This window comes from Anopheles cruzii, chromosome 3, assembly GCF_943734635.1.
Source record: "Anopheles cruzii chromosome 3, idAnoCruzAS_RS32_06, whole genome shotgun sequence".
Classification (NCBI taxonomy): domain Eukaryota; kingdom Metazoa; phylum Arthropoda; class Insecta; order Diptera; family Culicidae; genus Anopheles; species Anopheles cruzii.
Window position 1 is genome coordinate 66,350,689 of NC_069145.1, and position 21,420 is coordinate 66,372,108.

The 21,420-nt window shown below is 50.0% G+C and overlaps 2 protein-coding genes across 2 annotated transcripts; both read left to right on the forward strand.

Annotated features, from left to right (window-relative positions):
* The first annotated feature begins 3,766 nt into the window (after nt 1-3,766).
* LOC128270819 (uncharacterized) lies at nt 3,767-19,864 on the forward strand. Its single transcript, XM_053008239.1, has 21 exons — nt 3,767-3,863; nt 8,245-8,302; nt 8,418-8,577; nt 8,646-8,957; nt 9,045-9,197; nt 9,380-9,567; nt 9,671-9,797; nt 10,715-11,725; nt 12,883-13,140; nt 13,483-13,632; nt 13,955-14,108; nt 14,588-14,745; nt 15,034-15,157; nt 15,695-17,071; nt 18,264-18,329; nt 18,404-18,765; nt 18,830-19,034; nt 19,104-19,255; nt 19,326-19,437; nt 19,500-19,597; nt 19,665-19,864. Exons 1-21 carry the CDS (start codon nt 3,767-3,769, stop codon nt 19,839-19,841), a joined length of 5,499 nt encoding a protein of 1,832 aa, XP_052864199.1. The 3' UTR covers nt 19,842-19,864.
* A 315-nt stretch (nt 19,865-20,179) lies between these two features.
* On the forward strand, nt 20,180-21,082 carry LOC128273242 (DNA-binding protein RFXANK). The gene is made up of 3 exons (XM_053011177.1): nt 20,180-20,217; nt 20,289-20,573; nt 20,636-21,082. Exons 1-3 carry the CDS (start codon nt 20,180-20,182, stop codon nt 20,958-20,960), a joined length of 648 nt encoding a protein of 215 aa, XP_052867137.1. The 3' UTR covers nt 20,961-21,082.
* Nucleotides 21,083-21,420: the final 338 nt, after the last annotated feature.

Consider the following 21,420-nt stretch of genomic DNA (forward strand, 5'->3'; position numbering starts at 1 on the left):
TGCTTACAGACTTTGCGTGTTTCAGCTTTTCTTTCTTTTCTGGCCAATGTAGCGCTTCACCGCGTTCTCCAGTGCCATCGAAGCGTATTTCAGACCGAGAGACTTACCACCACGAGGAGGTCGGCGTTTTATTCCTCTTCTTATGAAGAGACTTTGAGCTGAATAGCCTAGCAATCGTCTCTTTTATATACTAAGTACTATCTCTAATAAAAGTATATTCTATCTTAACTTTTGTTAATTTGTCCGAACCCGAAACACGAAAGAAAAGGCCTAAATAATTTATGAATGTTGTTTTTATGAAATTGAACCTAACTTGGACACTACGAAACTGACCAAGTGCCGAAACATTAATTATTTACAGCGGTATTCAGGAAATGTGTTCCGCTGTAAGAAAACAGTTGTCAACGATTTTCTTGCAGCGGAATACAGACATTTGTTTGACAACCAATTTTGAAACATTTTCGAATTAGCTGTTGCTAGCTACTGTGTGTTTAGCTTTGCTTTTCGGCGTTGATTTTCTTACAATTACAGGTAAGTTTACAATATTCTAAGGTTTTTGACATCTTACACGCTCAAAAACAGTATGATGTCTAGTGATTTCTTAACCGTACATTTCTCAGCCTTAATTTTGCATTGTGACGTGAAACATGTAAAAAATCAAGTTATTCTTACTCATAAATAACTAAATCCACTCCAGTTGCGCGAAAACCTGAAAACTTCAAGCCTTCAACTTCATCTAAGCCTGTTTTCGCGTTGTTCAAATTCACCTATGGCCACCATGGCCGGTCTATTCGATTGCATCAAAATGTCCCTTGGTCGTCATAGTTTTGCTCTTCTTTGCCGAAATGGAAACTTACATTCAATGTTTGGACAGCTTTGAAAAATAGCTGGTATTGGTAAAATAGTATTATCGACTTCTATAATGAACGACAAAATTTCCATTTAAAAGGACACCGGAAAAGGCTATCAAAAACACTATAGATTTGAAAACTTAACCATGTCTTGTAAAGAAATAAATGTTAAATTAGTGCAATTGCTCCACCATTTTAAGTGCAGCCGAATTTGTGCGTGAGTCATTCTGATCGAAGTAAAATTTCGTGTAACTTCGCACTCAAAGCGTTCGTGCGGTGCGGGTCGGAAAGCTCGTAAAAGTTCTTTCCCCCCACCGATATCCGTGCCGACCGCTACAGCTGATTGACTGACCATTTGGGCTCGCGGCTCATGTCGGGAAGGCTCACCGTCGGGAGCAACTGCAGCCTGCAGTCAGTAGCTATTTATACCTGAGCAAGTGCACTTCAACTTTCAACAGCGGAGAAGGACGAACCCATTAGATCCTGCTCGATATCCTGATTGAGATCCGGATCAATTTGCTCAACGCCTTTCTTCGTGCCGCGGTACCTTTGCTCCTTTTATGGGTAACACTTTGCGTGAAACTTTTTACACCACACGCTTCGACCCTTTGCAGTTCCGGTTGTGTTTTCAAATTTTCCCGCCAACGTCAGAGGCGTGACTTGTGAAGGTGAAAGTTGCTGCTTGGCGGAAAGTGAAAACAGTACCGAAGTGTTCCGGCGCCAGTTCCGGCTCCACTTTACCGTTCGGCGCGTGCTACAAACAATCCAAAATTTTCGATTCCCACCACCACGGACGGTGACGGTGTAAGAGGCATCGTAAGAGGTTCGTTGGTGTAGACGGTGGAACAAAGTTGGCCAACGGCTGTGCCGTGGCGTCGGTGTGACCATTTGATGGGTTCTACCATCGGAAGGGAGGAAAAGGATACGGTGTTACTGCGTGTTTGATGTGTGATATTGCATGCCGTACGAATTCGGAACCGGAAATCGTTTTCGTTTAAGGGCGTGCTTCTTTTCCACGCCATCACGCGTCCGTTGGGTGCACCGGGCCCGGTAGTTCCAAGGTGAGCATTATTTTCCTATTACCTACACCTTCTTCCGGGACGCGTATAGACAAGAAAGCGCGGCAGCGGTGCGACCACTGTAATTCACTATGCAAGAGGTGTGGGTTTGATGGAATTTGATGGGAATTCGTGTTGTGTTTGAGTGTCAAGGTTTCTGGGTTGAATTTGGTCGGTGCCATCGGTCGGTGCCACTGTATAAGACCAAAAAGGTTGAGTTATTGCGCCAGCGAGTCCATTAAACCGCAACAAAAGACGGCACACGGCGAATTGAAAATTACGTTGACAATTGCATTTTGATGAATCGATATGAGATGTAGATTTGTGGTGCTGGGAAAAGTCGATTAAAGTGGCGAGTACTAAGTGGTGAATGAAGACCATTCTTGTTGTGAATGGGATGATGTAGTTTATCTTCTTCTGGGCTATACATTAAAAAGCATTCTTTGAGAAATATCAGTCGAACATAATATCAAATTGCATCGTTTCTATTTAAATTATTCAAGTCATATTTTTCAATGTCAATAACATTAACCCAACTAGCGATGGGTGAATGCTTTTATAAGTTGATCTGCACATACCTGCCAAGGGCCATTCGTGGACAAAATCCACAGCTGCTGAAACTGCGATCAAACACGAACCGGCTCGACTTTATCGCTCAGATACAAGAGAACAGACGGACAGGTTCTTTCAATGCGCTTTCACTATAGCCCACCCAGCTCGGCTGTTTAAGGATGGCTCTAAAGTGTGTTGAAAAATTTCTTCCGTTTGTGTTTGGCCACTTTTCACTCGTCCGTTTCTCCGGCGATAGCATTAGAATGTAAAATTTATTATTTGAAATCCAAACCGCGTGTCGCTGGTCCGCGAGGCGTCCGACATCCTGTGGACTGTCCCGCTGGCCCATTATGGCCGTTGGTTCGTGCACTGGGCCAAGTGACCACTTTCCGAGGGCTATCGATCCAAAAACGGAAGAATAACAATTATTTGTCGGGCACACAGCTGTCTGCCTGCGGGTTGTATTGTATTTGACTATTTCCGGTAGTCTGTTGAACTTCGTTCCGTCCAGTTGGCTCACCACCACAGTGTTCACAGTGTGATTCGGGGGTTTTCCTTCCGAGGTTCCCATACATTGTTTATCGATCGATGGTCAATAATTGAACGGAAGAAATAGAACAAAAAATGTTTTAGAAACTCCCCAGAAAAACTGTCGTCGGTGTAGGCAGACTGATCGACGCGCTAGTTAATTTCTGACAGTAAACAGAAAGCTCTCAGCACGTACCGATGTGCCGCATTCACTAGGCTCCGGTCCGGCGGTGTAGATCAAATAGTAATTTAAGCGTGCACGGGGAACCAGAAAGTCCAACAGATCCACTCCACGATTGCCGCCAGAATTGCATTGCAAACCGACAGGTCTCCGCAAGGGTCGCAAAACGACCACGAATCTATTCGATAACTGCCGGTAGCAATAAATAAATGAGTGTACTAATCGGATCAATATGCCATTTGCTTTCATTGCAGTGTAACCGGAAGCAGCACGGCCAATCGTGTGGGGTGGCTGTAATTAGAAAGTTAAATTGCACCCAAGCTGACGGATGGCCACGCGAGTCGCTATAAAGACACTAACCATCTAACCGTTGTGCTTTCCATAGCACTGCTGCGTGGTTTTGTGTGATACAATCGGAACTAGATAGTGCGCGGTGGCCACCGGTGAAATAGCAAACGGGCGGTACAACACAAAATGGTTCAATAGAACCATCACCGTCATCGGCGCCGTCGTCACGGTGGAGCTTCCTTCGAGTGCAGTCCTTTCCACCATCGCAACGAAGCAGAACAAAAACGGAGAATAAATACTGGGAAAGGATGGCCCCACTACCGCCGCCACCGGTTGCACGAGAACGGCCACACTACCCACGGCGGGCCCACGCCGGGCTATACTTCCATTCATCGCCACCCAAGGGTAAGTTGGTTGCCGAAGTTGGGCGCCCGGGCATCGGCGCCACTTTTTTCGCCCTTCTGTCGATATGTGACGATGGAGGCGCCCAGTGATTTATGATTGTCCACACGCGTGCCCGGGTGCGGGAGTTTATGGTTCGTGTCTCGTTCGTGAGCCCCTTCTCCCGGATGGGTATGGGAATTTCCAGCCGATGAATTTGTTTTCCCGCCAGCCGTATCTAATTGGTATCTGTTGTACGTCAAGGCCGTAAGTAGGTGGCAAGAGAATGATGAGTTTCTTAAAAGAAAATGGTTCGCGAACTCCGTTCTGTGTGTGCGCGCAATATAACCAAGGACAAACTCTTGGTGGCTTGGTGATCGGCGAGCAAGTAGCCAGTTAAGAACAACTAATTTGGGAATGGTTCCCGGTTGATAGAGTACTCGGTAACGCTCGTCGTTGTCACACAGCTGGCCTGGGTTTGACTCCCGAAACTAACATGACAGAGGGGTTGGCGCGGGACTAACAACCCCGCCCGTAAAACATAACGTTACAGTAAGCAACAGAGATCAACATTGTCTCTGCACCAAGACCGCTCGGTGGTTGTAATTGCCGAATTACGGCAATGCACCTACGAAGAAGAGGAATTTGGGAGTATGGGCGCAAAATAGATGCCATTTCGCCGTACTGGCACCAAAACAAAATCACGTCCAAACATTTGAGTTCTTACGACCAACCGACAGACAGACCGAGAGGCAGACGCACTGCTCCGATAATCCACCGGCGGGGCTAAATGGGTTACAGCAAAACAAATACAAGTTGCCCCATATACTGGGACGAAGTGGCAAACGGTGGTGCAGTTGACCGTATCGACCGGCTGTTTACAGGCTCCCGACGTCATAGGCAGCTTGCAATTAATATTTAATCCACCGCTGCTATCGAAATACCACCAGAGAACCAATACACACACACACGCTGCACCGAATAAACTATTCATTCGTAATTGTTACGTGGCAATAAAAACAGATCCAAAAAATGTGTCACCACGCGGACCAAAGTGTGTCACTCGACGTATGGCCGTCCGCTGCTGGCCGCTGACCGGAAACTAGGGCCCAACGGGTCCGATGATGCTAATGATCGATGACAGCATGCCGCCCGAAGCGCAACGAAAGAGATAGAGCGAGCGAAAGTGAGTGTCCGTTTCGCATTGCATATGGCGGGGTAGCGTGCCCACAATGTTGATGGCTATATAATCAGAAGGTTTCTACGCGTGACATTTGGTCGAAGACCCGAGATGTGAGTCAGAAAAACACAGTTGCGGCTCCATAATCATCCATTGTCAGGTCATTTGGTCACCCAGCAGATTGACCCCTCCGCCAGGAACACGCCAGCTAAACGGTCACTGATCGCTGCGGCTATCGATGGGCTGGAGGCCATTTCTGGAGACGGGCGGAAACTTCGGAACGGGTTCATCTTGGCCAGAAAAGGCAAAACAAAGCAACAAGGCTACCGATTAAGCCGTTAAATGTCATCGTTACAGGGTTTTCTAATAACACCTAATTGAGGGTTTATTTCGAGTCCTTGGGTCTTACTTGAGCGATCCATCAGCTGGGAGACAGTTTGAGGACAGCTTGCCCCAGGGTGGCTTTTCGGTCAGCCGAAGCCAATACGGTGTTTAACCTTTTTAATGGAATAGCTAGCGGCAAAGTAGCCATTTGTTGTCAATCAACTTCACTCATCTTGCCACTGGCACACACGGTGGACGCTCGTCGATCCCGAACTGTGGGGAAATTATATACTTCAACTGTTGTCAGATCGTTTCACTTACTAGAACCCACCTACCTGGAGTTCAACGAACGAAGCTCGGATGCCACGTCAATTATGCTACTCGGAAGATAGTTCCTTCATTCCGACAAGTTGCAGTCAAGACTAATCAACAATAAATTGCACCTCAGGTTGTAATGACTGCGGAGTGGCTGCCAATTCGCTGGTAGCCAATCTTGAGTGCCATCTTACGGAGGAGTAATTCGTAATCGAGCTCACAGCTCATAATTGGACATATGTCAAGCGTCTGACTTACCTGACCTGGCATAGGATTATTATTACCGTCGGGGGATAAGTTAAGAAACTCAAAACTCATCCTTTGTTCAGGGCTTCGCCGCGTTGCAGGGCGGCCGTAGGACAGTTTGTGCAAACACCAGCCCAGACTTTGTCATGTAGCACTCACGCCATTTTGTTTGCACTTCTCAATCGATAACCATTTTGCCTGTCTCGTCTCGGATCCGCTACTTACAAGACAATTTTCTTCTACGACGGCAGCATAATAGGGAATATGTTGCGTAGGAGGTAGTAGGGCACCGCAATGGGCCGCGCCAAATTGACCTCATTGCTGAAGCAAGCTATGACGCTATGGCCATAATGGTCGGGTAGTTGGTTGCGTTGGAGGTTGGGTGCACTTTCGCAAGTAAACACGACCGCAGTGTGCAAATATCGTGTCGTTGGCGCTTTAAATTGGTTTACAATTATCTTATTCGATTTGTTTGATCGAGATGCAAAGTGCTGTACGTTTTGCTACGAAACACACAATTCGTTGTGCCCCTTTTCGGCCTGACAAAAGAACGATTAGATAATATGAGTCTTGAATTCATTTTATTACTACGTCTGGTATGTGGTATTACGACAACAGTTTTGAACTTAAGCCACTGACCACGTTTGGGGCGTTTTTCGCGCAATAACACCTGCGGAAAGTTTCTCCTTGAAGCATACCCTTTCTAGTGTCTACTAGCATGTCGCTTTTACTTAACATCACGCAACCTTCGCCGTGGGCGCAGTCACGCCATGGGACCACGGCGAAAACCCTTCTTTCTTTCGCTCATCATCACGTACCAGGGTCGCAGACAGTAATAAAGGAAGAAAAAAAGATCACTTCGGCCACCGAATCGAGCAATTGAACAGTAATCGACACGAACAACAAGGACCCGCCTTCCGTGAGCGTTACCCGTTTCGTGAGCCGCCCATCCGTGCTAGGCCCGGTCCACGGTTCGATCAAAGTGTTCAGGGTCCGTGCGCCCTGCCGGTCCTCGATGATACATATGGGGCCGCCTAGGTACAAGAAAAAAGCAGATCAGAAACTCACACGAATAAATTGTATCTTTCGAGTAAATCAATTTTCCAATCCATCGAACGCCGGCGGGCCGGGCTGGGTGGCCTGCACACCCCGTACACCGGGAAAGCGAAACCGCGCCTAACGCCTCTCACGTGTCGAACGATTATGGGCAGGCGCTTTCCTTTCATCTACCTACCGCTTACTGACACATACCGCACGAGTTGGTGCCGGCCGGCCGTTAGTTGGCACGATCGAAGGTGTAAAAGTGCGCGCCAGTCGGGTTCTGTCTGCAGTCGGTTCTTGACGTCGGGATCTAGCAACACCAGCAGCACCAGCAGCACTTCGCTGTGTCTGCGCTTCCGTGCGTGTGTGTGTTGTGTGTGTGTGGTTCACCTTCAACAGGCTGATGGTAGCAGCCATAAGAGCACCTTCACCCAGCAACACCTTCTCCTATTGATTGTCTGCCATCGATACGGTAACGCAAGAAGTTTTACTTTCAGTCAGCCCACTACAAACACCTCTTAGGACCACCTACTCATCGCGCTTGTGAACTTTCTACGTGGCCTTCGCAAGCCCGTTTCTTTTCCCCTAGTTTTGCTGGGGTGCTAGTCACCTGTGTCATATGGTCGTAGTTCACATGACCCATTTGTGGTGAGGCCTCCCTTGGAGCACCAATGAGTCAAGTATGACTCCCGTCGAGTGCGCGGTGATTAAACACCGAATCGAAAGTTTTTTCCTGTTGCCTGTTTGTGGAAGCGATCGTGCGAAAGTAACTTTGAGGCCGTTGGGTTTTCATTTTCGATTTCCCTCCACCGACGGATGGACGGTAGGGGCTGGAAAGTGCATTTGTGCTACAACTTGGTGAATTATTGAGGCGCTGGCTAGAACGTACTAGAGATAAAGTGAAGGAGCTCCCTGGTAGAGTCAAAGGAATTGTAACTTTCCCTCCAGTTTAAATTTCCTTTCGGGTAAGCCTCTGGTCCTTAAGTTGACCAATGTTTCAACATTTCGTTGTTCAAAGTGTAGAGACATTGTAAAGGCAACCAAATAGAATCAACCAAACACTTCAAATACTAGCCCACCAAATGCACCAAACCCTAGGCAAATGGCCGACGGAAAGGTATGAATGTCCCAGCAAAGTTCCTTAGAATGTGGTTCGATGCCGTTGGGTAACATCCATAGCCCTGCCAATCGATATCGTATTGCTTCGTTGATGATTCTCTTGTGGTCTTGTCTCGTTTCGGATTCCGCCCACCGCGACTGTCTATCATTATCGACCGCCACTATCGATCGTCGCGCCAGTGCTCCAAATGACCAATCAGCTAGCGGCGAAGGATAACGATTACAGGAGCAGAGACGGTAATGACACACACCGAGCGACACACGCCACCATGTCGTCGGCCGGTCGGGGTCCGACTCTAACCTAATTTTTTTTCATTGACCTTTCCCGTGGCCTCCGCCGACCGGACCGGATCGATAGTGATCAAACCGTCGAACATCCGGATATGGTTGCACCACAAGCAGATGTCCAAGCTGGCGAAGGTGCTGTGGGCCGGCCAGGGGATGCGCCTGCGAACGGAGACGTCCCACCATCCGAAGATGAAGCGATTCCTAGAGTGTGTCCCGCACGTTATGGTAAGGGGTGGCGGTGCGCGCTCGTACTACTGAACTGCCCATTTACCTACGGTTGTCCCCGTCCGCAGGGTGTCATTAAGGACATTCATCAGGCCGTCATCGAGAACGATCTGGACACGCTGAAGGAGAAGACGGCACCACCGGCCCCACGTGTCATACTGACGAGCAAGGACGCACACGGGCTGACACCGCTCCACAAAGCAGCCGGACTGGCCCACACGCAGATCGTCGAGTACATACTGTCTGTGTGGCCGAGCCTCTCCTCGGACGAGGACCACGGCGGCCGGACACCGCTGCACTGGGCCGCCAGTGCGAAGAATAACGCGCGCAGCTTCAATCTGCTGGTGCAGGCGGGTGCCGACGAGACGGCACTGGATGACGTGAGTAGAGGTTCCGCTCTCGGGGAGTCCCTTCTGGAAGCCCTGTCCGTTTACCGAACCCGTTTGTCTTAAATCGCCCCACGCCAGCGCCACAAACCGGCCGAGTACTACAAGAACAAGGCGGGCGACATCGACCGGTCGCTGCTGTCGGTCATCCCGGAAGCGCCCAGAATTTCACAGCAAGGATTTCCGGCCTGTTTCGACTGGGCCATGTTCACGCTGGACGATGATTCCGATGAGGTAGCTCACGGTGTGTTGCGGCAGTTGACCAGACATCCCAATCGCTTACTCGTTACTCTTGCGTTACTCGCGTTGTTTGTATTTCTGCATGTGGATGGCCTCTCTCTCTCTTTCTCTCTCTCTTTTTCTCTCTTTCTTTCTCACTCTTTTGGTTCTTTGTTTGGCGCGCCATCCGCATGCAGGGCTCACAGACGCGAATGAAACCGTTTCTTTCGCAGAATAATTTGCTGGACGCGGGTCCAGCAGATCCGGGGCTGGCCGGAGATTGCTTGTCGGTTAACGTCGCCAAATCGAAATCCGTGCAGAACCTTACCAATGGCGTACTCACCGATCTCGACGCCGAACCAGAACTCCCAGCCGGCAGTGACAAGTAAGCGATTCGTTCCCAGAGGCCTTCGTGCCTTTATTGAATGGAGATTCACAAAAAGGGATCCATTTTCTCCTTTTCAACTCACTGCTTTGCTTCGATACAGAGAAGAACCGCGGAATGGCGATGGTCAAAATGACACACTCAGCGACAATGGCGTGGACCAGGCAGTAACTAACCATAATCAGCAGACGGAGAACGCAAGCGAACAAGGCGAAGTGGCAGCCGAGGAGGTAAAGAGGGCCTCGTTTCCCACCGATTGGTTTCCGTTTTCCCGCCACTTTTCTACTATTTTTCTTCCTTCTACTGTGCGTATTGTGGCGAACCGTATCTTGTTTCGCTTTCTTTACTTTTACTCCCCCGAAAGTTCAATTCGATCCATTACTCAACGCTCATCGTGTTTCATTTGACAAATGTCACACATTTTTTTAAACTTAAGTTCGCTTTGCAAAAAATTAGGACCAAAAATGGGCACGTATTTGTTTGAACTTCAAAGTTCACCAATTAAATGCACACAACCGTTTGGAATTAGTAACTCTATCGAAATTTAGTAGCACCCGCGTCTTTTGGCACTATTTTCAAAATTCTTCGTATCAAAATGTTCCCTGGGCGAGTTGACAATGGTCCGAAAGCTAATCATTCTCGAAGTGGAACGTTTAAAATGGAGGTCTTGAAGATTCGTAGGAGAGGAAATACTTGTACAAATGTTAATATTTAGCAAACCGAGGAGTTTATAGAACTCCGCTAGATGTCTTACTGAAGCCATCCAGTAGACACGTGGCCTTTTTGGTTTTGTTTAGAGCAACACCTCAAATAGAGCTTTAATGTGTATAGACATGCGCGCGCCCAGCGACCAACACAAACCCTACGAGAGCTGGTTCCGGTCGCTACATACCGAGTGCAACTAGTTTAGTTCCCCGTGGTCGCCCAGTGATCGGCTACGATCTCTTCTGTTTTTTGGGCACATTTCTGCACCTTCGTTGCCACTATTTTCTTCCTACTTTTAACGGAATCCTTTAATGCTATCTCTTTATCTCTTTCCTCTATTTCGATGTGTATGTATGTGTGACAACCCCGGGCGTACCTGTAAATAATGTACATTTGTCGGAATGCCTAGGAACAAACGTGTGTCAATTTGTCTACTCCACAGGACGGGACAGTAGTGGAGCCAGTAGAGCAAAGCAATCGGGCAGGTGTCGGTCGGTCGGCCGGGATCGTACCAAGCACTAGCGTTAACGGTGATAGTCATCAAGCAGATGAGATCGCCGGCGAAACCATTTCCCCCGATACCTTAGGGTCAGTGGCTAGGATCGAGGATCTAGAATTGGCGGCAGCTGATGCCACGGCTGTTGGCCAAGAGTCACCAGCGAGTGGTCGTCAATCGGCCGGCACCAAGCCGAATGGCAACAGCCGAGAACCATCCGCGGGAGGAGTTTCAATGCACAGTTCAGGTGGCTCCGGGGAGGAACCAGAAGATGAGCTGCCTAAGGAACCATTAAAGTCGGAGCCGGATAGCAATGGGTCTCCTGAGGGCGCTGAAGAAGCCGAAGTATCGCGGGACAGCTTGGAGCACGCTCTCACCGCTCCGCAAGACGAAGAAATCGAACAGGACAGTCTGGGGAAGGATGGCGAAGGGGATGGCGAGCCACTTGCCACCAATGGAACGACCGAAGAGTCCTCAGTGCGCCCACCGACGTCGGCCATATCGAGCACCGGATCGCAATCGAGGACCACCTCAGGGAAGAGCATCAGGTCGACGTCTAAAGTTGATCAAGAAGAGGACGGGCGAACCAGTAGACAATCGTCGGCCCCCACTGATCACGGCGACATCCGGCAGAACGACAGGCAAAGCCCTACGGTGCCCAGTGAAAGCTCCCGTTCTTCGGGTCACCGCACCCGACCCGGTTCGGTGAAGGAATCGGCGATCTCCGACGGTTCACGTCCATCGAACGGTGCTGATTCCCGGGCAATTTCCTCGCAGACCGTGGTTCGGGGTGCATCGTCCGGCAAGTCGGTCGTGTCGCACAAATCGAGCCACACCGGAACCGGCTCCATTGACGTATCGGATCGGGCCACCGCTGAGGGCGATGAAGACTCGGAGGGAAACGATGATTCCAGCAGTACCGATGTGCAGATCGTTAGCTACCGCACGGGAGCCGAGGTATAGAACGCCGTCATTTGTCCCGCCAGCAGCCGCACCATTTGAATTTTGTATTTTTGGAAACTCTCGCCGAGCGAGAGAGACCGACAGACCGATGGAGGTCGAAAGAGAGAGAGAGAGAGAGAGATAGAGATGCCGGCAAGATTTTAACCGCGCAGGGCTCGAGTGATGGTTCGGCGTAGCGACCAAGCAACGACCCGCGGAAGCCATTTTGTTGGAGCTGAGTAGCGGAGGAGCCTAGTAGAGACCACAAAGCATGCAAACAATCATCCGTCCGCCACATTCGACCACATGCACGCGATCTCCAATATTGTTGCTGGCTTTGCTTTGTTGTTTGACGTTTCCTCCGTCCCGTTGTCGTTGTTCCGGGATGTCGAATCTGGTCAAATCCCTACCCTCCCCGACCGGTCAATGCTTTCTGTAGGTCCCGTAGGCAACAACACGCAACATAGAGTGCGCTTTCTGCAGTAGCGAGTTGGCGTTCCATCTTTGTGCATTGTGTGGCCCTTTGTGAATGTCCTTAGTGTACCGATCGTTTAATATCAAACAAATATCAAACGACATACAATTGTCGACACAAACAGCAACTGCAACAAAACATTTCGTGAATGGAAAGAAACAAACAAACAAATTAACAAACACAGCAAACTAGTAGTAGAACAAGAAAAATGAACCAAAGAACACACTGATCAGACTGGAAGGATGTGATGAATTAATGGTTCTTAGAACACAGCAATAGAGAGTGGCTGCTTTACGCTACTTCATACATCCGTGTTCGTATTCATGTGTGTCTGTGTGTGTGTCGTGTGTTGTCAGTGTTGAAACGTTACCAAATATAGTACGAAGCATTTCACGTAATGTCTTGTTCATTCTGTTGTGTTTCCCCCGTTTTTTCCCATTTTCCTCACATGGTTCCGTGGTTGAAATCTTGTTAATGCATCTTCCTCTGTTTATCTCCAGAGGGGCCAGAGAGGTTCCCCTTTGTTCGGGCGCCACCACTGCCTGAACTGAGTCTGCTGCGGTTTCCCAATGGCCTTCCCGCCCGCCAAAAGTCCCAGACGCTACTAACGTGTGATGCGATTTTACTTTCATTTTCTCCGTGCGTACTCTGATCGTTGTTGTTGGCTGTTGTGGCGGTCCGATACGATGGCACGCAGAACGGAGTGGTCGAACCGACCCAAATCTCCGACGCCGAAGATGGCAGGGAAGGGATGCAAAAGGAACCGCAGGAGCAGGAATCCCAGGAGCGACCGACTACCGTTCCGCCGTCCGAACCGGAAACAAAGCCGCTGTCGGAGGAAGTGCCGAGCCAGGTGCTGGAGATCGAGGGCACGGTGCAGGGCGAACCGGACAACGGGCAGCTGCAGTCCACAAACCATCGGCTGGTGCGCGAAGAGCTCGAGGAACGGTTGAATGTAAACTCACTTTATACCTCTTATTGCTACTTACTGTGTGTTAGGGCGGACCACAGATTCCGCCACCGTAGCCGTGTGATGTGTACGCTCTGACACGTGTTCCCGCGCGCGTGTGCACGATGCTTGCGTAGAGTATTGCGCCATTTGTTGCTTCCTGTTGCAATGTATTGCTAGCTCGTGCATACGCTTCTCAGATACCGTTTTTACGTTGTGGTCAAACACATCCCGCATCCAATTTTTGTTACTGAACTACTGCCAAGGTTCACCGGCAAAGTTATCGAACTCACTTCCCTTTAGATCGCCCATTATAGGGGTTTGTTTCCATTTCTTTAAACTCGACAGGAAGAACAGTCGGTCCAGGATGCAATCGACTCGGCCGATTTGGAGAAGCTGGCCGCGATCGTACTGAATGGCAAGGGAAAGTCTCTGATTGGCCGATCGGCAGACCAACCGGAGATTCTGGCGTTTCTACAAAATGTACCGGCCTACATGGTAAGACAGGCTGCGGTTGGGTTAATTGAAAATCGATATGCGTGAGGCACACGTTTAACCGACCCGACTGAAGCTCCGTGGCCAGACCCGAACACCTTATACACCTTATTGGTTGTTGTTTCGAGACAAAATAAACACTCAACAATGTAGACCTTCGTAAGCTCCAGACAATTACCCTTCCCTGGAGGGCCACACATGCCAAGAATAGATTGCTGCGCTACAGTACACTGAGGCTCATAAATCATGGAGATTCGAGATTGACAACCGATTAACCCGACTACCCCACGTGTGGGCCAATATTTCTCCTAAATTTCATCCGCAGGGCAAAATAAGGCGCGTCCATCTAGCGGCACGCGAGGGCAGTCTGCGTGATCTACAGTCGGCCCTGGACCGGCGTAAATTCGCCACGGCAAAGGACGAGATATCGCCGCATGGCGCAACGCCCCTGCACGTGGCAACGGTTTTCGGGCACGCAGGTAACCGCAATTAACTCCAGTACCGTTCCCATGCAGTTCCAAAACATTGAACGGATGGCAAGTGAAGATCTCCCCTAGGACGTTCTTAATGACCCAATTGAACTCAGAAGTGTAGTGTCCCGGTGTCCTTCAATGGGACTAATGAGTGTCCGATATCGATTTTGTGGTGGTTGGGGCAATGTCTTGCCTTCACGAACGTGGAGCTGTACCATCGCGTCTTCACGCGATGCATACTTAACGAGACGCTCTGGCCTTACATTTTCTTTCGTCGAATGAGGTCTTTATCGAACTGTGCGTCTGACCTGGCGCGTAGCAAGTATACCTTCATTGGTGACCTATCGCTTGCACGACACGGATGGCGCAACAGCACATCACTCCTGCTGATATTAATGGTCCGCGGAACGCTCTGCCGAAGATCCATCTAATGACAAGTTTGGAAAAGGTAAAATATTAATTTTTCGCTTTTCTGTGCTCACCAGGGATCGTGCGTTACTTGGCGGGTCGGTTTCCGGAAACGCTCAGCACCACCGACGACGACGGCCGGACACCGCTGCACTATGCCGCCACGCTGAAGGACAACGGCCACTTCTACAACCTGCTGACCCATCTGGGTGCCAACGCAAAGGTGGAAGATAATGTAAGTGGCTGCCCGGTAGTCTGAATCATTGATAGGCGGTACACTATCGGCCACCAGGCGTCTCCATTTCGCTTTGCTATAGGAGCCTTTTCGCGAGCCACGCCTGAGCCTTGCGATCGATTGGTCGAATGATTTTGAAATAGAATCGCTAAATTATGCATATGGTACCGTCACGCGGTGTGTGTATCTTTCCCGCGGAAGGATCGGATCCTTATCGATTGGTTGCAACCGGATCCCTAGATTATGGTTACCGAACTGACAGCGAACTATTCATTCCATTCCAACCAGCTCAACCATTCGGCCGAGTACTATCTGGGACACGTGCAGTCACAGGGTATCCTTTCCCATCGGCAGCTGTTGCGCGACTATGGTGCCAAGGAAGAGCTGGCCGAGGAGATGTTGAACGATCAAGGTATGTACGATCACGGGGCTGAAGTGTTACGAATGGCGCGTTTTATTACGAGCGTTAGAGCCGACGACTCGGGGCAGCTGGTGCAAGGGGCCATGGTTTGCATATTTGTGAAACATTTGTGAAGTCCTGAAACGTGAATAGAGTTACAATAGAGCCCAAATCGTCAATCGAACTCTAACCTTCAGCTCCGGTTTGGAATTGATTTTGCTTTTTGAAATTCCATCCGTTTTACGTTTTCATTGCATCAACCTAATGTAGTTCTGGAACTTCCGTGCCTAGTGTTCCTACACCGTGTCTTGCGTTTTGTGCCCGTGACGGTGTCGATAAGTAGTCCGATACTGGTTGGGAGGGGCGTCTGTCTCTCGTTTCGTTGAAGTGGAACTTTAAGTTGTGTAGCACAACGGATCCCGAAGTTGATCCGAAAAGCATCAACCTTAGTTCTAGCGACTCCTTTCACTCTCCCAAATGGCAAACTCGATTTCCCTCAACCACCCTTATTGGTCATTCGCTTTGTCATCCGCGTCCTCGGTGGAACAGTGCCAGACGATCTGCACAGTGCACGGCGGCCGCTGGACGACGCCGATACGCTGACCACGCTCGAGCGGTGCTACAAGATCATCCACGAGCCGACCGACGACCTGCTGGTACGGTCGGTCGGGCTGCCGAACAACAGTGTGCCGGGCAGTGCTTCCTCGCTGCGGGTCCTCATCACCTCGTACCTGGCGCGTTTCCTCAAGCGCAGCGTGTTCGATAGGATCAAGAAGCGGCAGACGCGTCTGGACCACAATCTGTTTGACGTGATCTGGCCGGCGATGAAGAAGGCAACGAAGGAGAAGCGCCTGGACGAGGACCTGAACGTGGGGATCGTAATGCCCGACTACGACGCATTTGTCGTGTTCCAGGAGTTTCTGGTGCCGCTTATCAAGGACGTGCACTGCATGGAGATAACGCAGCCGTTCATGCCGCACCCGCCGATGCAGTACTTCCCGCGGTACGCCGTCAACGATCAGCAGCTGCCACCGCCGCAGCATCCGGAGCAGTGCGGGGACGCCGCGAAGAATGGGAACATCCTGCGGGAGAATCCGGACAGCATACGGCTAAATCTGGACACCTCGGGCAAGTACATCACGGGCTGCGTCGTCGAGTGTAGCCGGAACTTGGACGTGTACGAGTTTCCGCTCAATCTCGGCATTGCCCAGCTGGAGCAGGTGGAGCGACTCGTTACGGCCAAGGTGCTGTCGACGGAATTTGTGCAGGTGACGGGCGAGTCGGAACTCGGCACGTACTATAGCATGAACGAGGTCCTCGAGAACCCGTCGGAGGTGCGCACGGTGCTCGCGGCCAGCGGGCTTCTGGTGCCGCTGCTCGACCATACCGATCCGCATCAAACCGCCGAATCGATCGCCATCAATGGCCGGTACTGGCCGTACGGGCGCGGTGTGTACGTTAGCCACGCGGGCGATCTGGTGGTGTGGGTCAACGTGCAGGATCACCTGCGGCTAATGTGCTGCACCGAAAGCAAAAACCCGGCGGCCATCGGTACCGCCTACTCGAAGGTCGGCCGCGCCATAAAGTTCCTCGACGAGCGGATCCCGTTCAAGCACAGCTACTTTCTCGGCTACCTCGTGTCGCGGCCGTCGTTCCTCGGGACGGGCCTCAAGCTCACGCTGAGCCTAGCGCTGACGCACCTGCGCAAGGAGCGCGAAAACCTGCGTCACCTGTGCGTGGTCCGCGGGCTGCACCTGCTCACGGACGATGGCTTGGTGCGGGCGTGCAACATGCGCAGCCTGGCGCAGACCGAGTGGCAACTCTTCCAGGACTTTGCCAGCGCCGTCACCAACATCGTGGCGCTCGAGAAGGAGCTGTCGATGTCGAACTCTCTGCACATCGCCGCCACACTGTTGCGCATCTTTCGTAAGAAAAAGCTCAGCCTTGCCGTGGACGGTGCCCCGGCCCCGGCTCAGCAGTGACCAGTTCAGCAGGGAACCAGTTAGCCAGTAGTGTCAGAAAGCTTCACCTTAATCACTGCGCACTCCATTTTGTATGCGGCACCACGTCTCCGGGCTGTCGAGTATCTGTTTTCCGTGACACGCAACTAGTGCGACTTTGTAAGCGTCTGTGGCAGCGAGAGATCGGGTTGTACACGCCCCCGAGGGTGTGGTAAGATATAAGAAATGAGTTTGATGGATTACTACAAAGGGACACCAGGAGTTGGACTGGGTCTTCCATGTCGCCCCCACCCCCACCTACCCGCCCAGTATTCGTCGGGCCAGAGACAGAGTGTGGAGAGAAATGAGTTTCCGCGAAGCCTGGAGACTGGAAGAAGTTGAACTGACAAAAGTCGCGGATGCGGGTTAGTAGCAATCACCAAGATTTCAAGATCCGATCTCTGTTTTGCCTGTTTTCCGTTCGAGCCGTGTTCTTCTTAATCGCTCTCCTCGGTGTGTGATCATGTGTTTGCTGCTCGTTGTACGTCAAACTTACGCCCGAACCTCGCTGTAATCCGCCGACGGGCTGTACCTACTATTGGACTCACGAGACGGTTCGGTACAACGATGATTTGCGTAGCCTCAAATCATGCCCAACATATCATTTTTGTCTTTCCCCACTTCTTCTGTTCCCTCGCTTCCAGCTCTTTCTCTCGTGCTCTGTGTCCCTGGCCGTTTCCGTTGTTTGACAAACGTTAGCTGAAGCATTTTCGTTTTCGTTTCACCTTTTTACCTAGTGCCGTTCGGTTTAGTTTGTTGCTCCTGCCGTGAGCTGTGTAGTTATTTCATTCCTCCCACCCCCACTTTGGAGTTAGAGATAACAACCGGAAGCTACAGGACATTGCTCGGAATCTCTCGGCACCACTCGGCAGCGTGTCGCAGTGCCTGACTGCATCATACATTCTCTTACTTTCTTGTGTTGCTTCTTGTTAACATACCAACATACGTTCCTTGAATACCCTTGCACCTTGTTATTAACTGGAGTCGCTGTATTCCGATTTTTCGTTGTGTTCCCTTGAATTTGTACAATAAACAATGAATATGTGTATTCGATGGAGCGCCTCGTATACGCCGTGCGCCTACCGACGCCCCGTAACCGATGCTTACATTCGTTCCAGAGTTGGGTGAGCAACAGGTGGAAATCCCATTGTTTCGCACCGAGGAAGGTCGCTATTTGGCCACCTGTAAGTAACCGGCTCGGGTAAGTGCGAGACGAACATTCGCGAACTGATCGGCCATCTTTTCGGTGTTCCGGCAGCTTTAGGCGATCCCCTCATCAAGGGGCTGACCGAAGTGGCCAACAAACGGCCACCGGACCCCATCACGTATCTGGCAAACTATTTGTACAACTTCGTCAACCATAAAACCAAACCGCAGGACCACAAGAAGTCGCCGGGTAACGATTCAAACAACAACTGCATTGAGGGGCAAGTGAAACAGGAACCGGCCGAGCGCGACCTAGACAGTTCGGCCCAGCAAGTTGGCGCAGCGTCGGAGGCTGTTCCACCGCCGAGGAAACCATCTACGCCGCCACCGGCTGCCATGGAGCCTACGGTGCGGGACGAAAATGCGCCGTCTCCTGAGGAATCGGACGTAAACCAGGCACCGGCAGACGATCGGGTACGTTTGGTTATGGCCGTTTTAGCAATGCCGCCAGTTGCCTGAAATTATTCCCTAATGACAGGACGAGCATGGTCAGAGTATACTGCATTTTGCGTGTGCTCGATCGCACGGGCGCAATGCTTTGATCCAGCTGATCGAGGAGTCCGGTGTCAACATTACCTACCGGGACGAGCTGTACCGAACTGCAAGGGATGTGGCGCTGCAAGCCACCCAACCGGAGAACGCCCGCGAAATCGATCGATACATTATAGGAGTGGCCGCCAAAGGTAGGCACCGTTTATCGGTCCATCGACACTCGATCTGTTTATCGGCCTGTGTTTGCTCAATTTCACAAGGTGATTTGGAGGCACTGAGTGGAATGCTGCTGGAGGGATACGATCACATTGTGGACGTTGTTGCACCGGATGGAACCACCATACAGGAGGTGGCCAGCACACGTGGACACCAGGATATGGTGCGCTTCCTTGAAACAGCCCGAACATTCGAGGTGAGTGCCGGTACGGGCAAACTTTCCGCGAATCAGGTTATATCAAATTGGGTTTTCCTCGAACTTTCAGGAAAATCGTGAAAACCTCCTCAGCGCCATCCGGGAGAAGAGGTTCGAGGCGGTGGTAAAACTTACCAAATCACCAGATGGGCCTAAGCTTGTGCGAGCAAAGAACTACTACGGTACGCTGTAAGGTCCAACCAGTCCTATAGAAGTAGTTTTTGAATCCGTTCTCTTTCCGAAGGTCGATGCTCACTCCATATAGCAATATTGATGGAAAACGAGGACATGGTCGACTATTTGGCATCCAACTTCAGCGCAGTTCTCAAAATTGGTGACAATGTGCGTACGGGATGATTCTTCCTCATCCCGGGTTGTGCTTAATCTGTTCTTCTCATTTAAATACCAGTTGCAGCGAACTCCTTTACACTACGCAATGGGCGTAAGCAACGTGGAAGCGATAAGCCGTATTTTGATCAAAAATGGAGCCAAACGCGTGCTGAAAGATTTGAAGGGCCGTCAGCCAACGTACTACTTCATGAACAAGGCGGATATTTACCGTTTGCAGGAAGAAGAAAGGGAATGAAGCTCGAACTTCGAAACCGCTGGGTCGCCCCCTAATTAAGTGCTCTCAAGCCCCAAACAATTGATCCTACAAAATTTGCATTTCTAGTACGGTGAACGTTTAATGTTTTGTGGTCTCGAAACAGACTAATATTGGATATTTCATTAGCAATGTGCCTATAAATAAATGATCGGTAACATTTGGTTCAATATGCTTTACTTTTGATTCAAATTAGAAACATGAACATGAAATATTTCACGATTTTGAAAGACGCTAACCTTGATTTGACGCGTATGTCACAATTGTTTTGTTTACAAGGAGCAGGACACAGGAAAACACGAATTACTTCGAACGTAAAAATGAGCTCGTCACCAAACTCGGATGAAGAACCGGATCGGTAAGCCAATCTTCCGTTCTTACGGCAATTATGTGACCTTTTACGTGATTTTTGTCGATTGCTGCGAACAGAAAAAATGATTTCAACCCGCTACTGGCGAGCGGTAAACGGAAAAGTGCATTTCTACCGTACAAACCATCGAACACGGTTCTGACAAATCTGCAACGGGGAAACACGGAGGCCAGCATCCCCAGTGAAATTTGTCTCAATTTTCACGAAAAAACTGGCCAGGGTGAGATTACGGAGGAACAAGTGCGTGCTGAGCCATCGGTTGATGCGGTCGATTCCAACAACTACACTCCGTTGCATTGGGCGTGCTACTACGGCCAACTGGCAGCTGTAACTATTCTACTAAAGTACATCCCCTCTAAGTACATGTATACCGAGGCCACGTTCTAAACGTTATCATTTCTCTCAGGTGCGGTGCGGATCCAAATAAGCAAGCTAACGATATGATAACCCCTTTGGTTATTTCCGGTGCCGGTGGACACAATGATATCGTGCGGCTTCTTCTGGAGAGGGGAGCCTCCATCAACCATATGGATATTGTTGGGAATACTGCGCTCATGTATGCGGCGGCCGGAAACCATCCGCACACGTGCAACGAGCTGTTGAATGGTGGAGCGAGTTTTACCGATACGAATGAAGACGGAGAATCAGCTTACTCGTTGGCGGTGAAAAATGGTGCCAATTTAGCGCAAGCAGTACTAGAAAACCACATAACCGCCTTGCTAATGACCTAGAGCTGGGCCGACAGAGTAGTAAATGCCGGAGGCAACACGAACGCGAACAAAATATGTGATATAGACGACGACATTTTGGTTTGCTTTTTTAAGTAAGAATGCTTGAATAAATAGCATTAAAAACTACAAACCTGTGCGCCCAATTTAGTAATTTTCTGTGCTAATTCTGCCTTCCGGAAACCCAAATGCAGTTCATCTATTGCAAATAATTGATGTCACATATTCTGATGACTTGCACTGTAACTAGCAATCACGAGCAAAACAAAGCTGATCTGGAAAATCCACGCACACACACGAACGCACTCTGTACCGGCTGTCAAAATCATTGTTTGCCAAATGGTTCTGTTTGCGGTTTTGCGTGAACTTCTTGAAAAGTGTTGTCTATTGTTTAGTTTGTTGTTTTACTAAGATCCAGTGCTATGTGTTGTTAATACTGCGAGCGTGTTCCGATGTTATCTGT

What these genes read in the sequence shown, in the direction of transcription:
- LOC128270819 (XM_053008239.1), top strand. Translation starts at nt 3,767, where the DNA reads ATGGCCCCACTACCGCCGCCACCGGTTGCACGAGAACGGCCACACTAC. An exon ending in CTCCCAGCCGGCAGTGACAA is followed by an intron (nt 9,568 to 9,670) that starts GTAAGCGATTCG and finishes GCTTCGATACAG; the next exon opens with AGAAGAACCGCGGAATGGCG. An exon ending in GCTACCGCACGGGAGCCGAG is followed by an intron (nt 11,726 to 12,882) that starts GTATAGAACGCC and finishes GATGGCACGCAG; the next exon opens with AACGGAGTGGTCGAACCGAC.
- LOC128273242 (XM_053011177.1), top strand. Translation starts at nt 20,180, where the DNA reads ATGAGCTCGTCACCAAACTCGGATGAAGAACCGGATCG. An exon ending in TCGGATGAAGAACCGGATCG is followed by an intron (nt 20,218 to 20,288) that starts GTAAGCCAATCT and finishes TGCTGCGAACAG; the next exon opens with AAAAAATGATTTCAACCCGC. An exon ending in GCTGTAACTATTCTACTAAA is followed by an intron (nt 20,574 to 20,635) that starts GTACATCCCCTC and finishes CATTTCTCTCAG; the next exon opens with GTGCGGTGCGGATCCAAATA.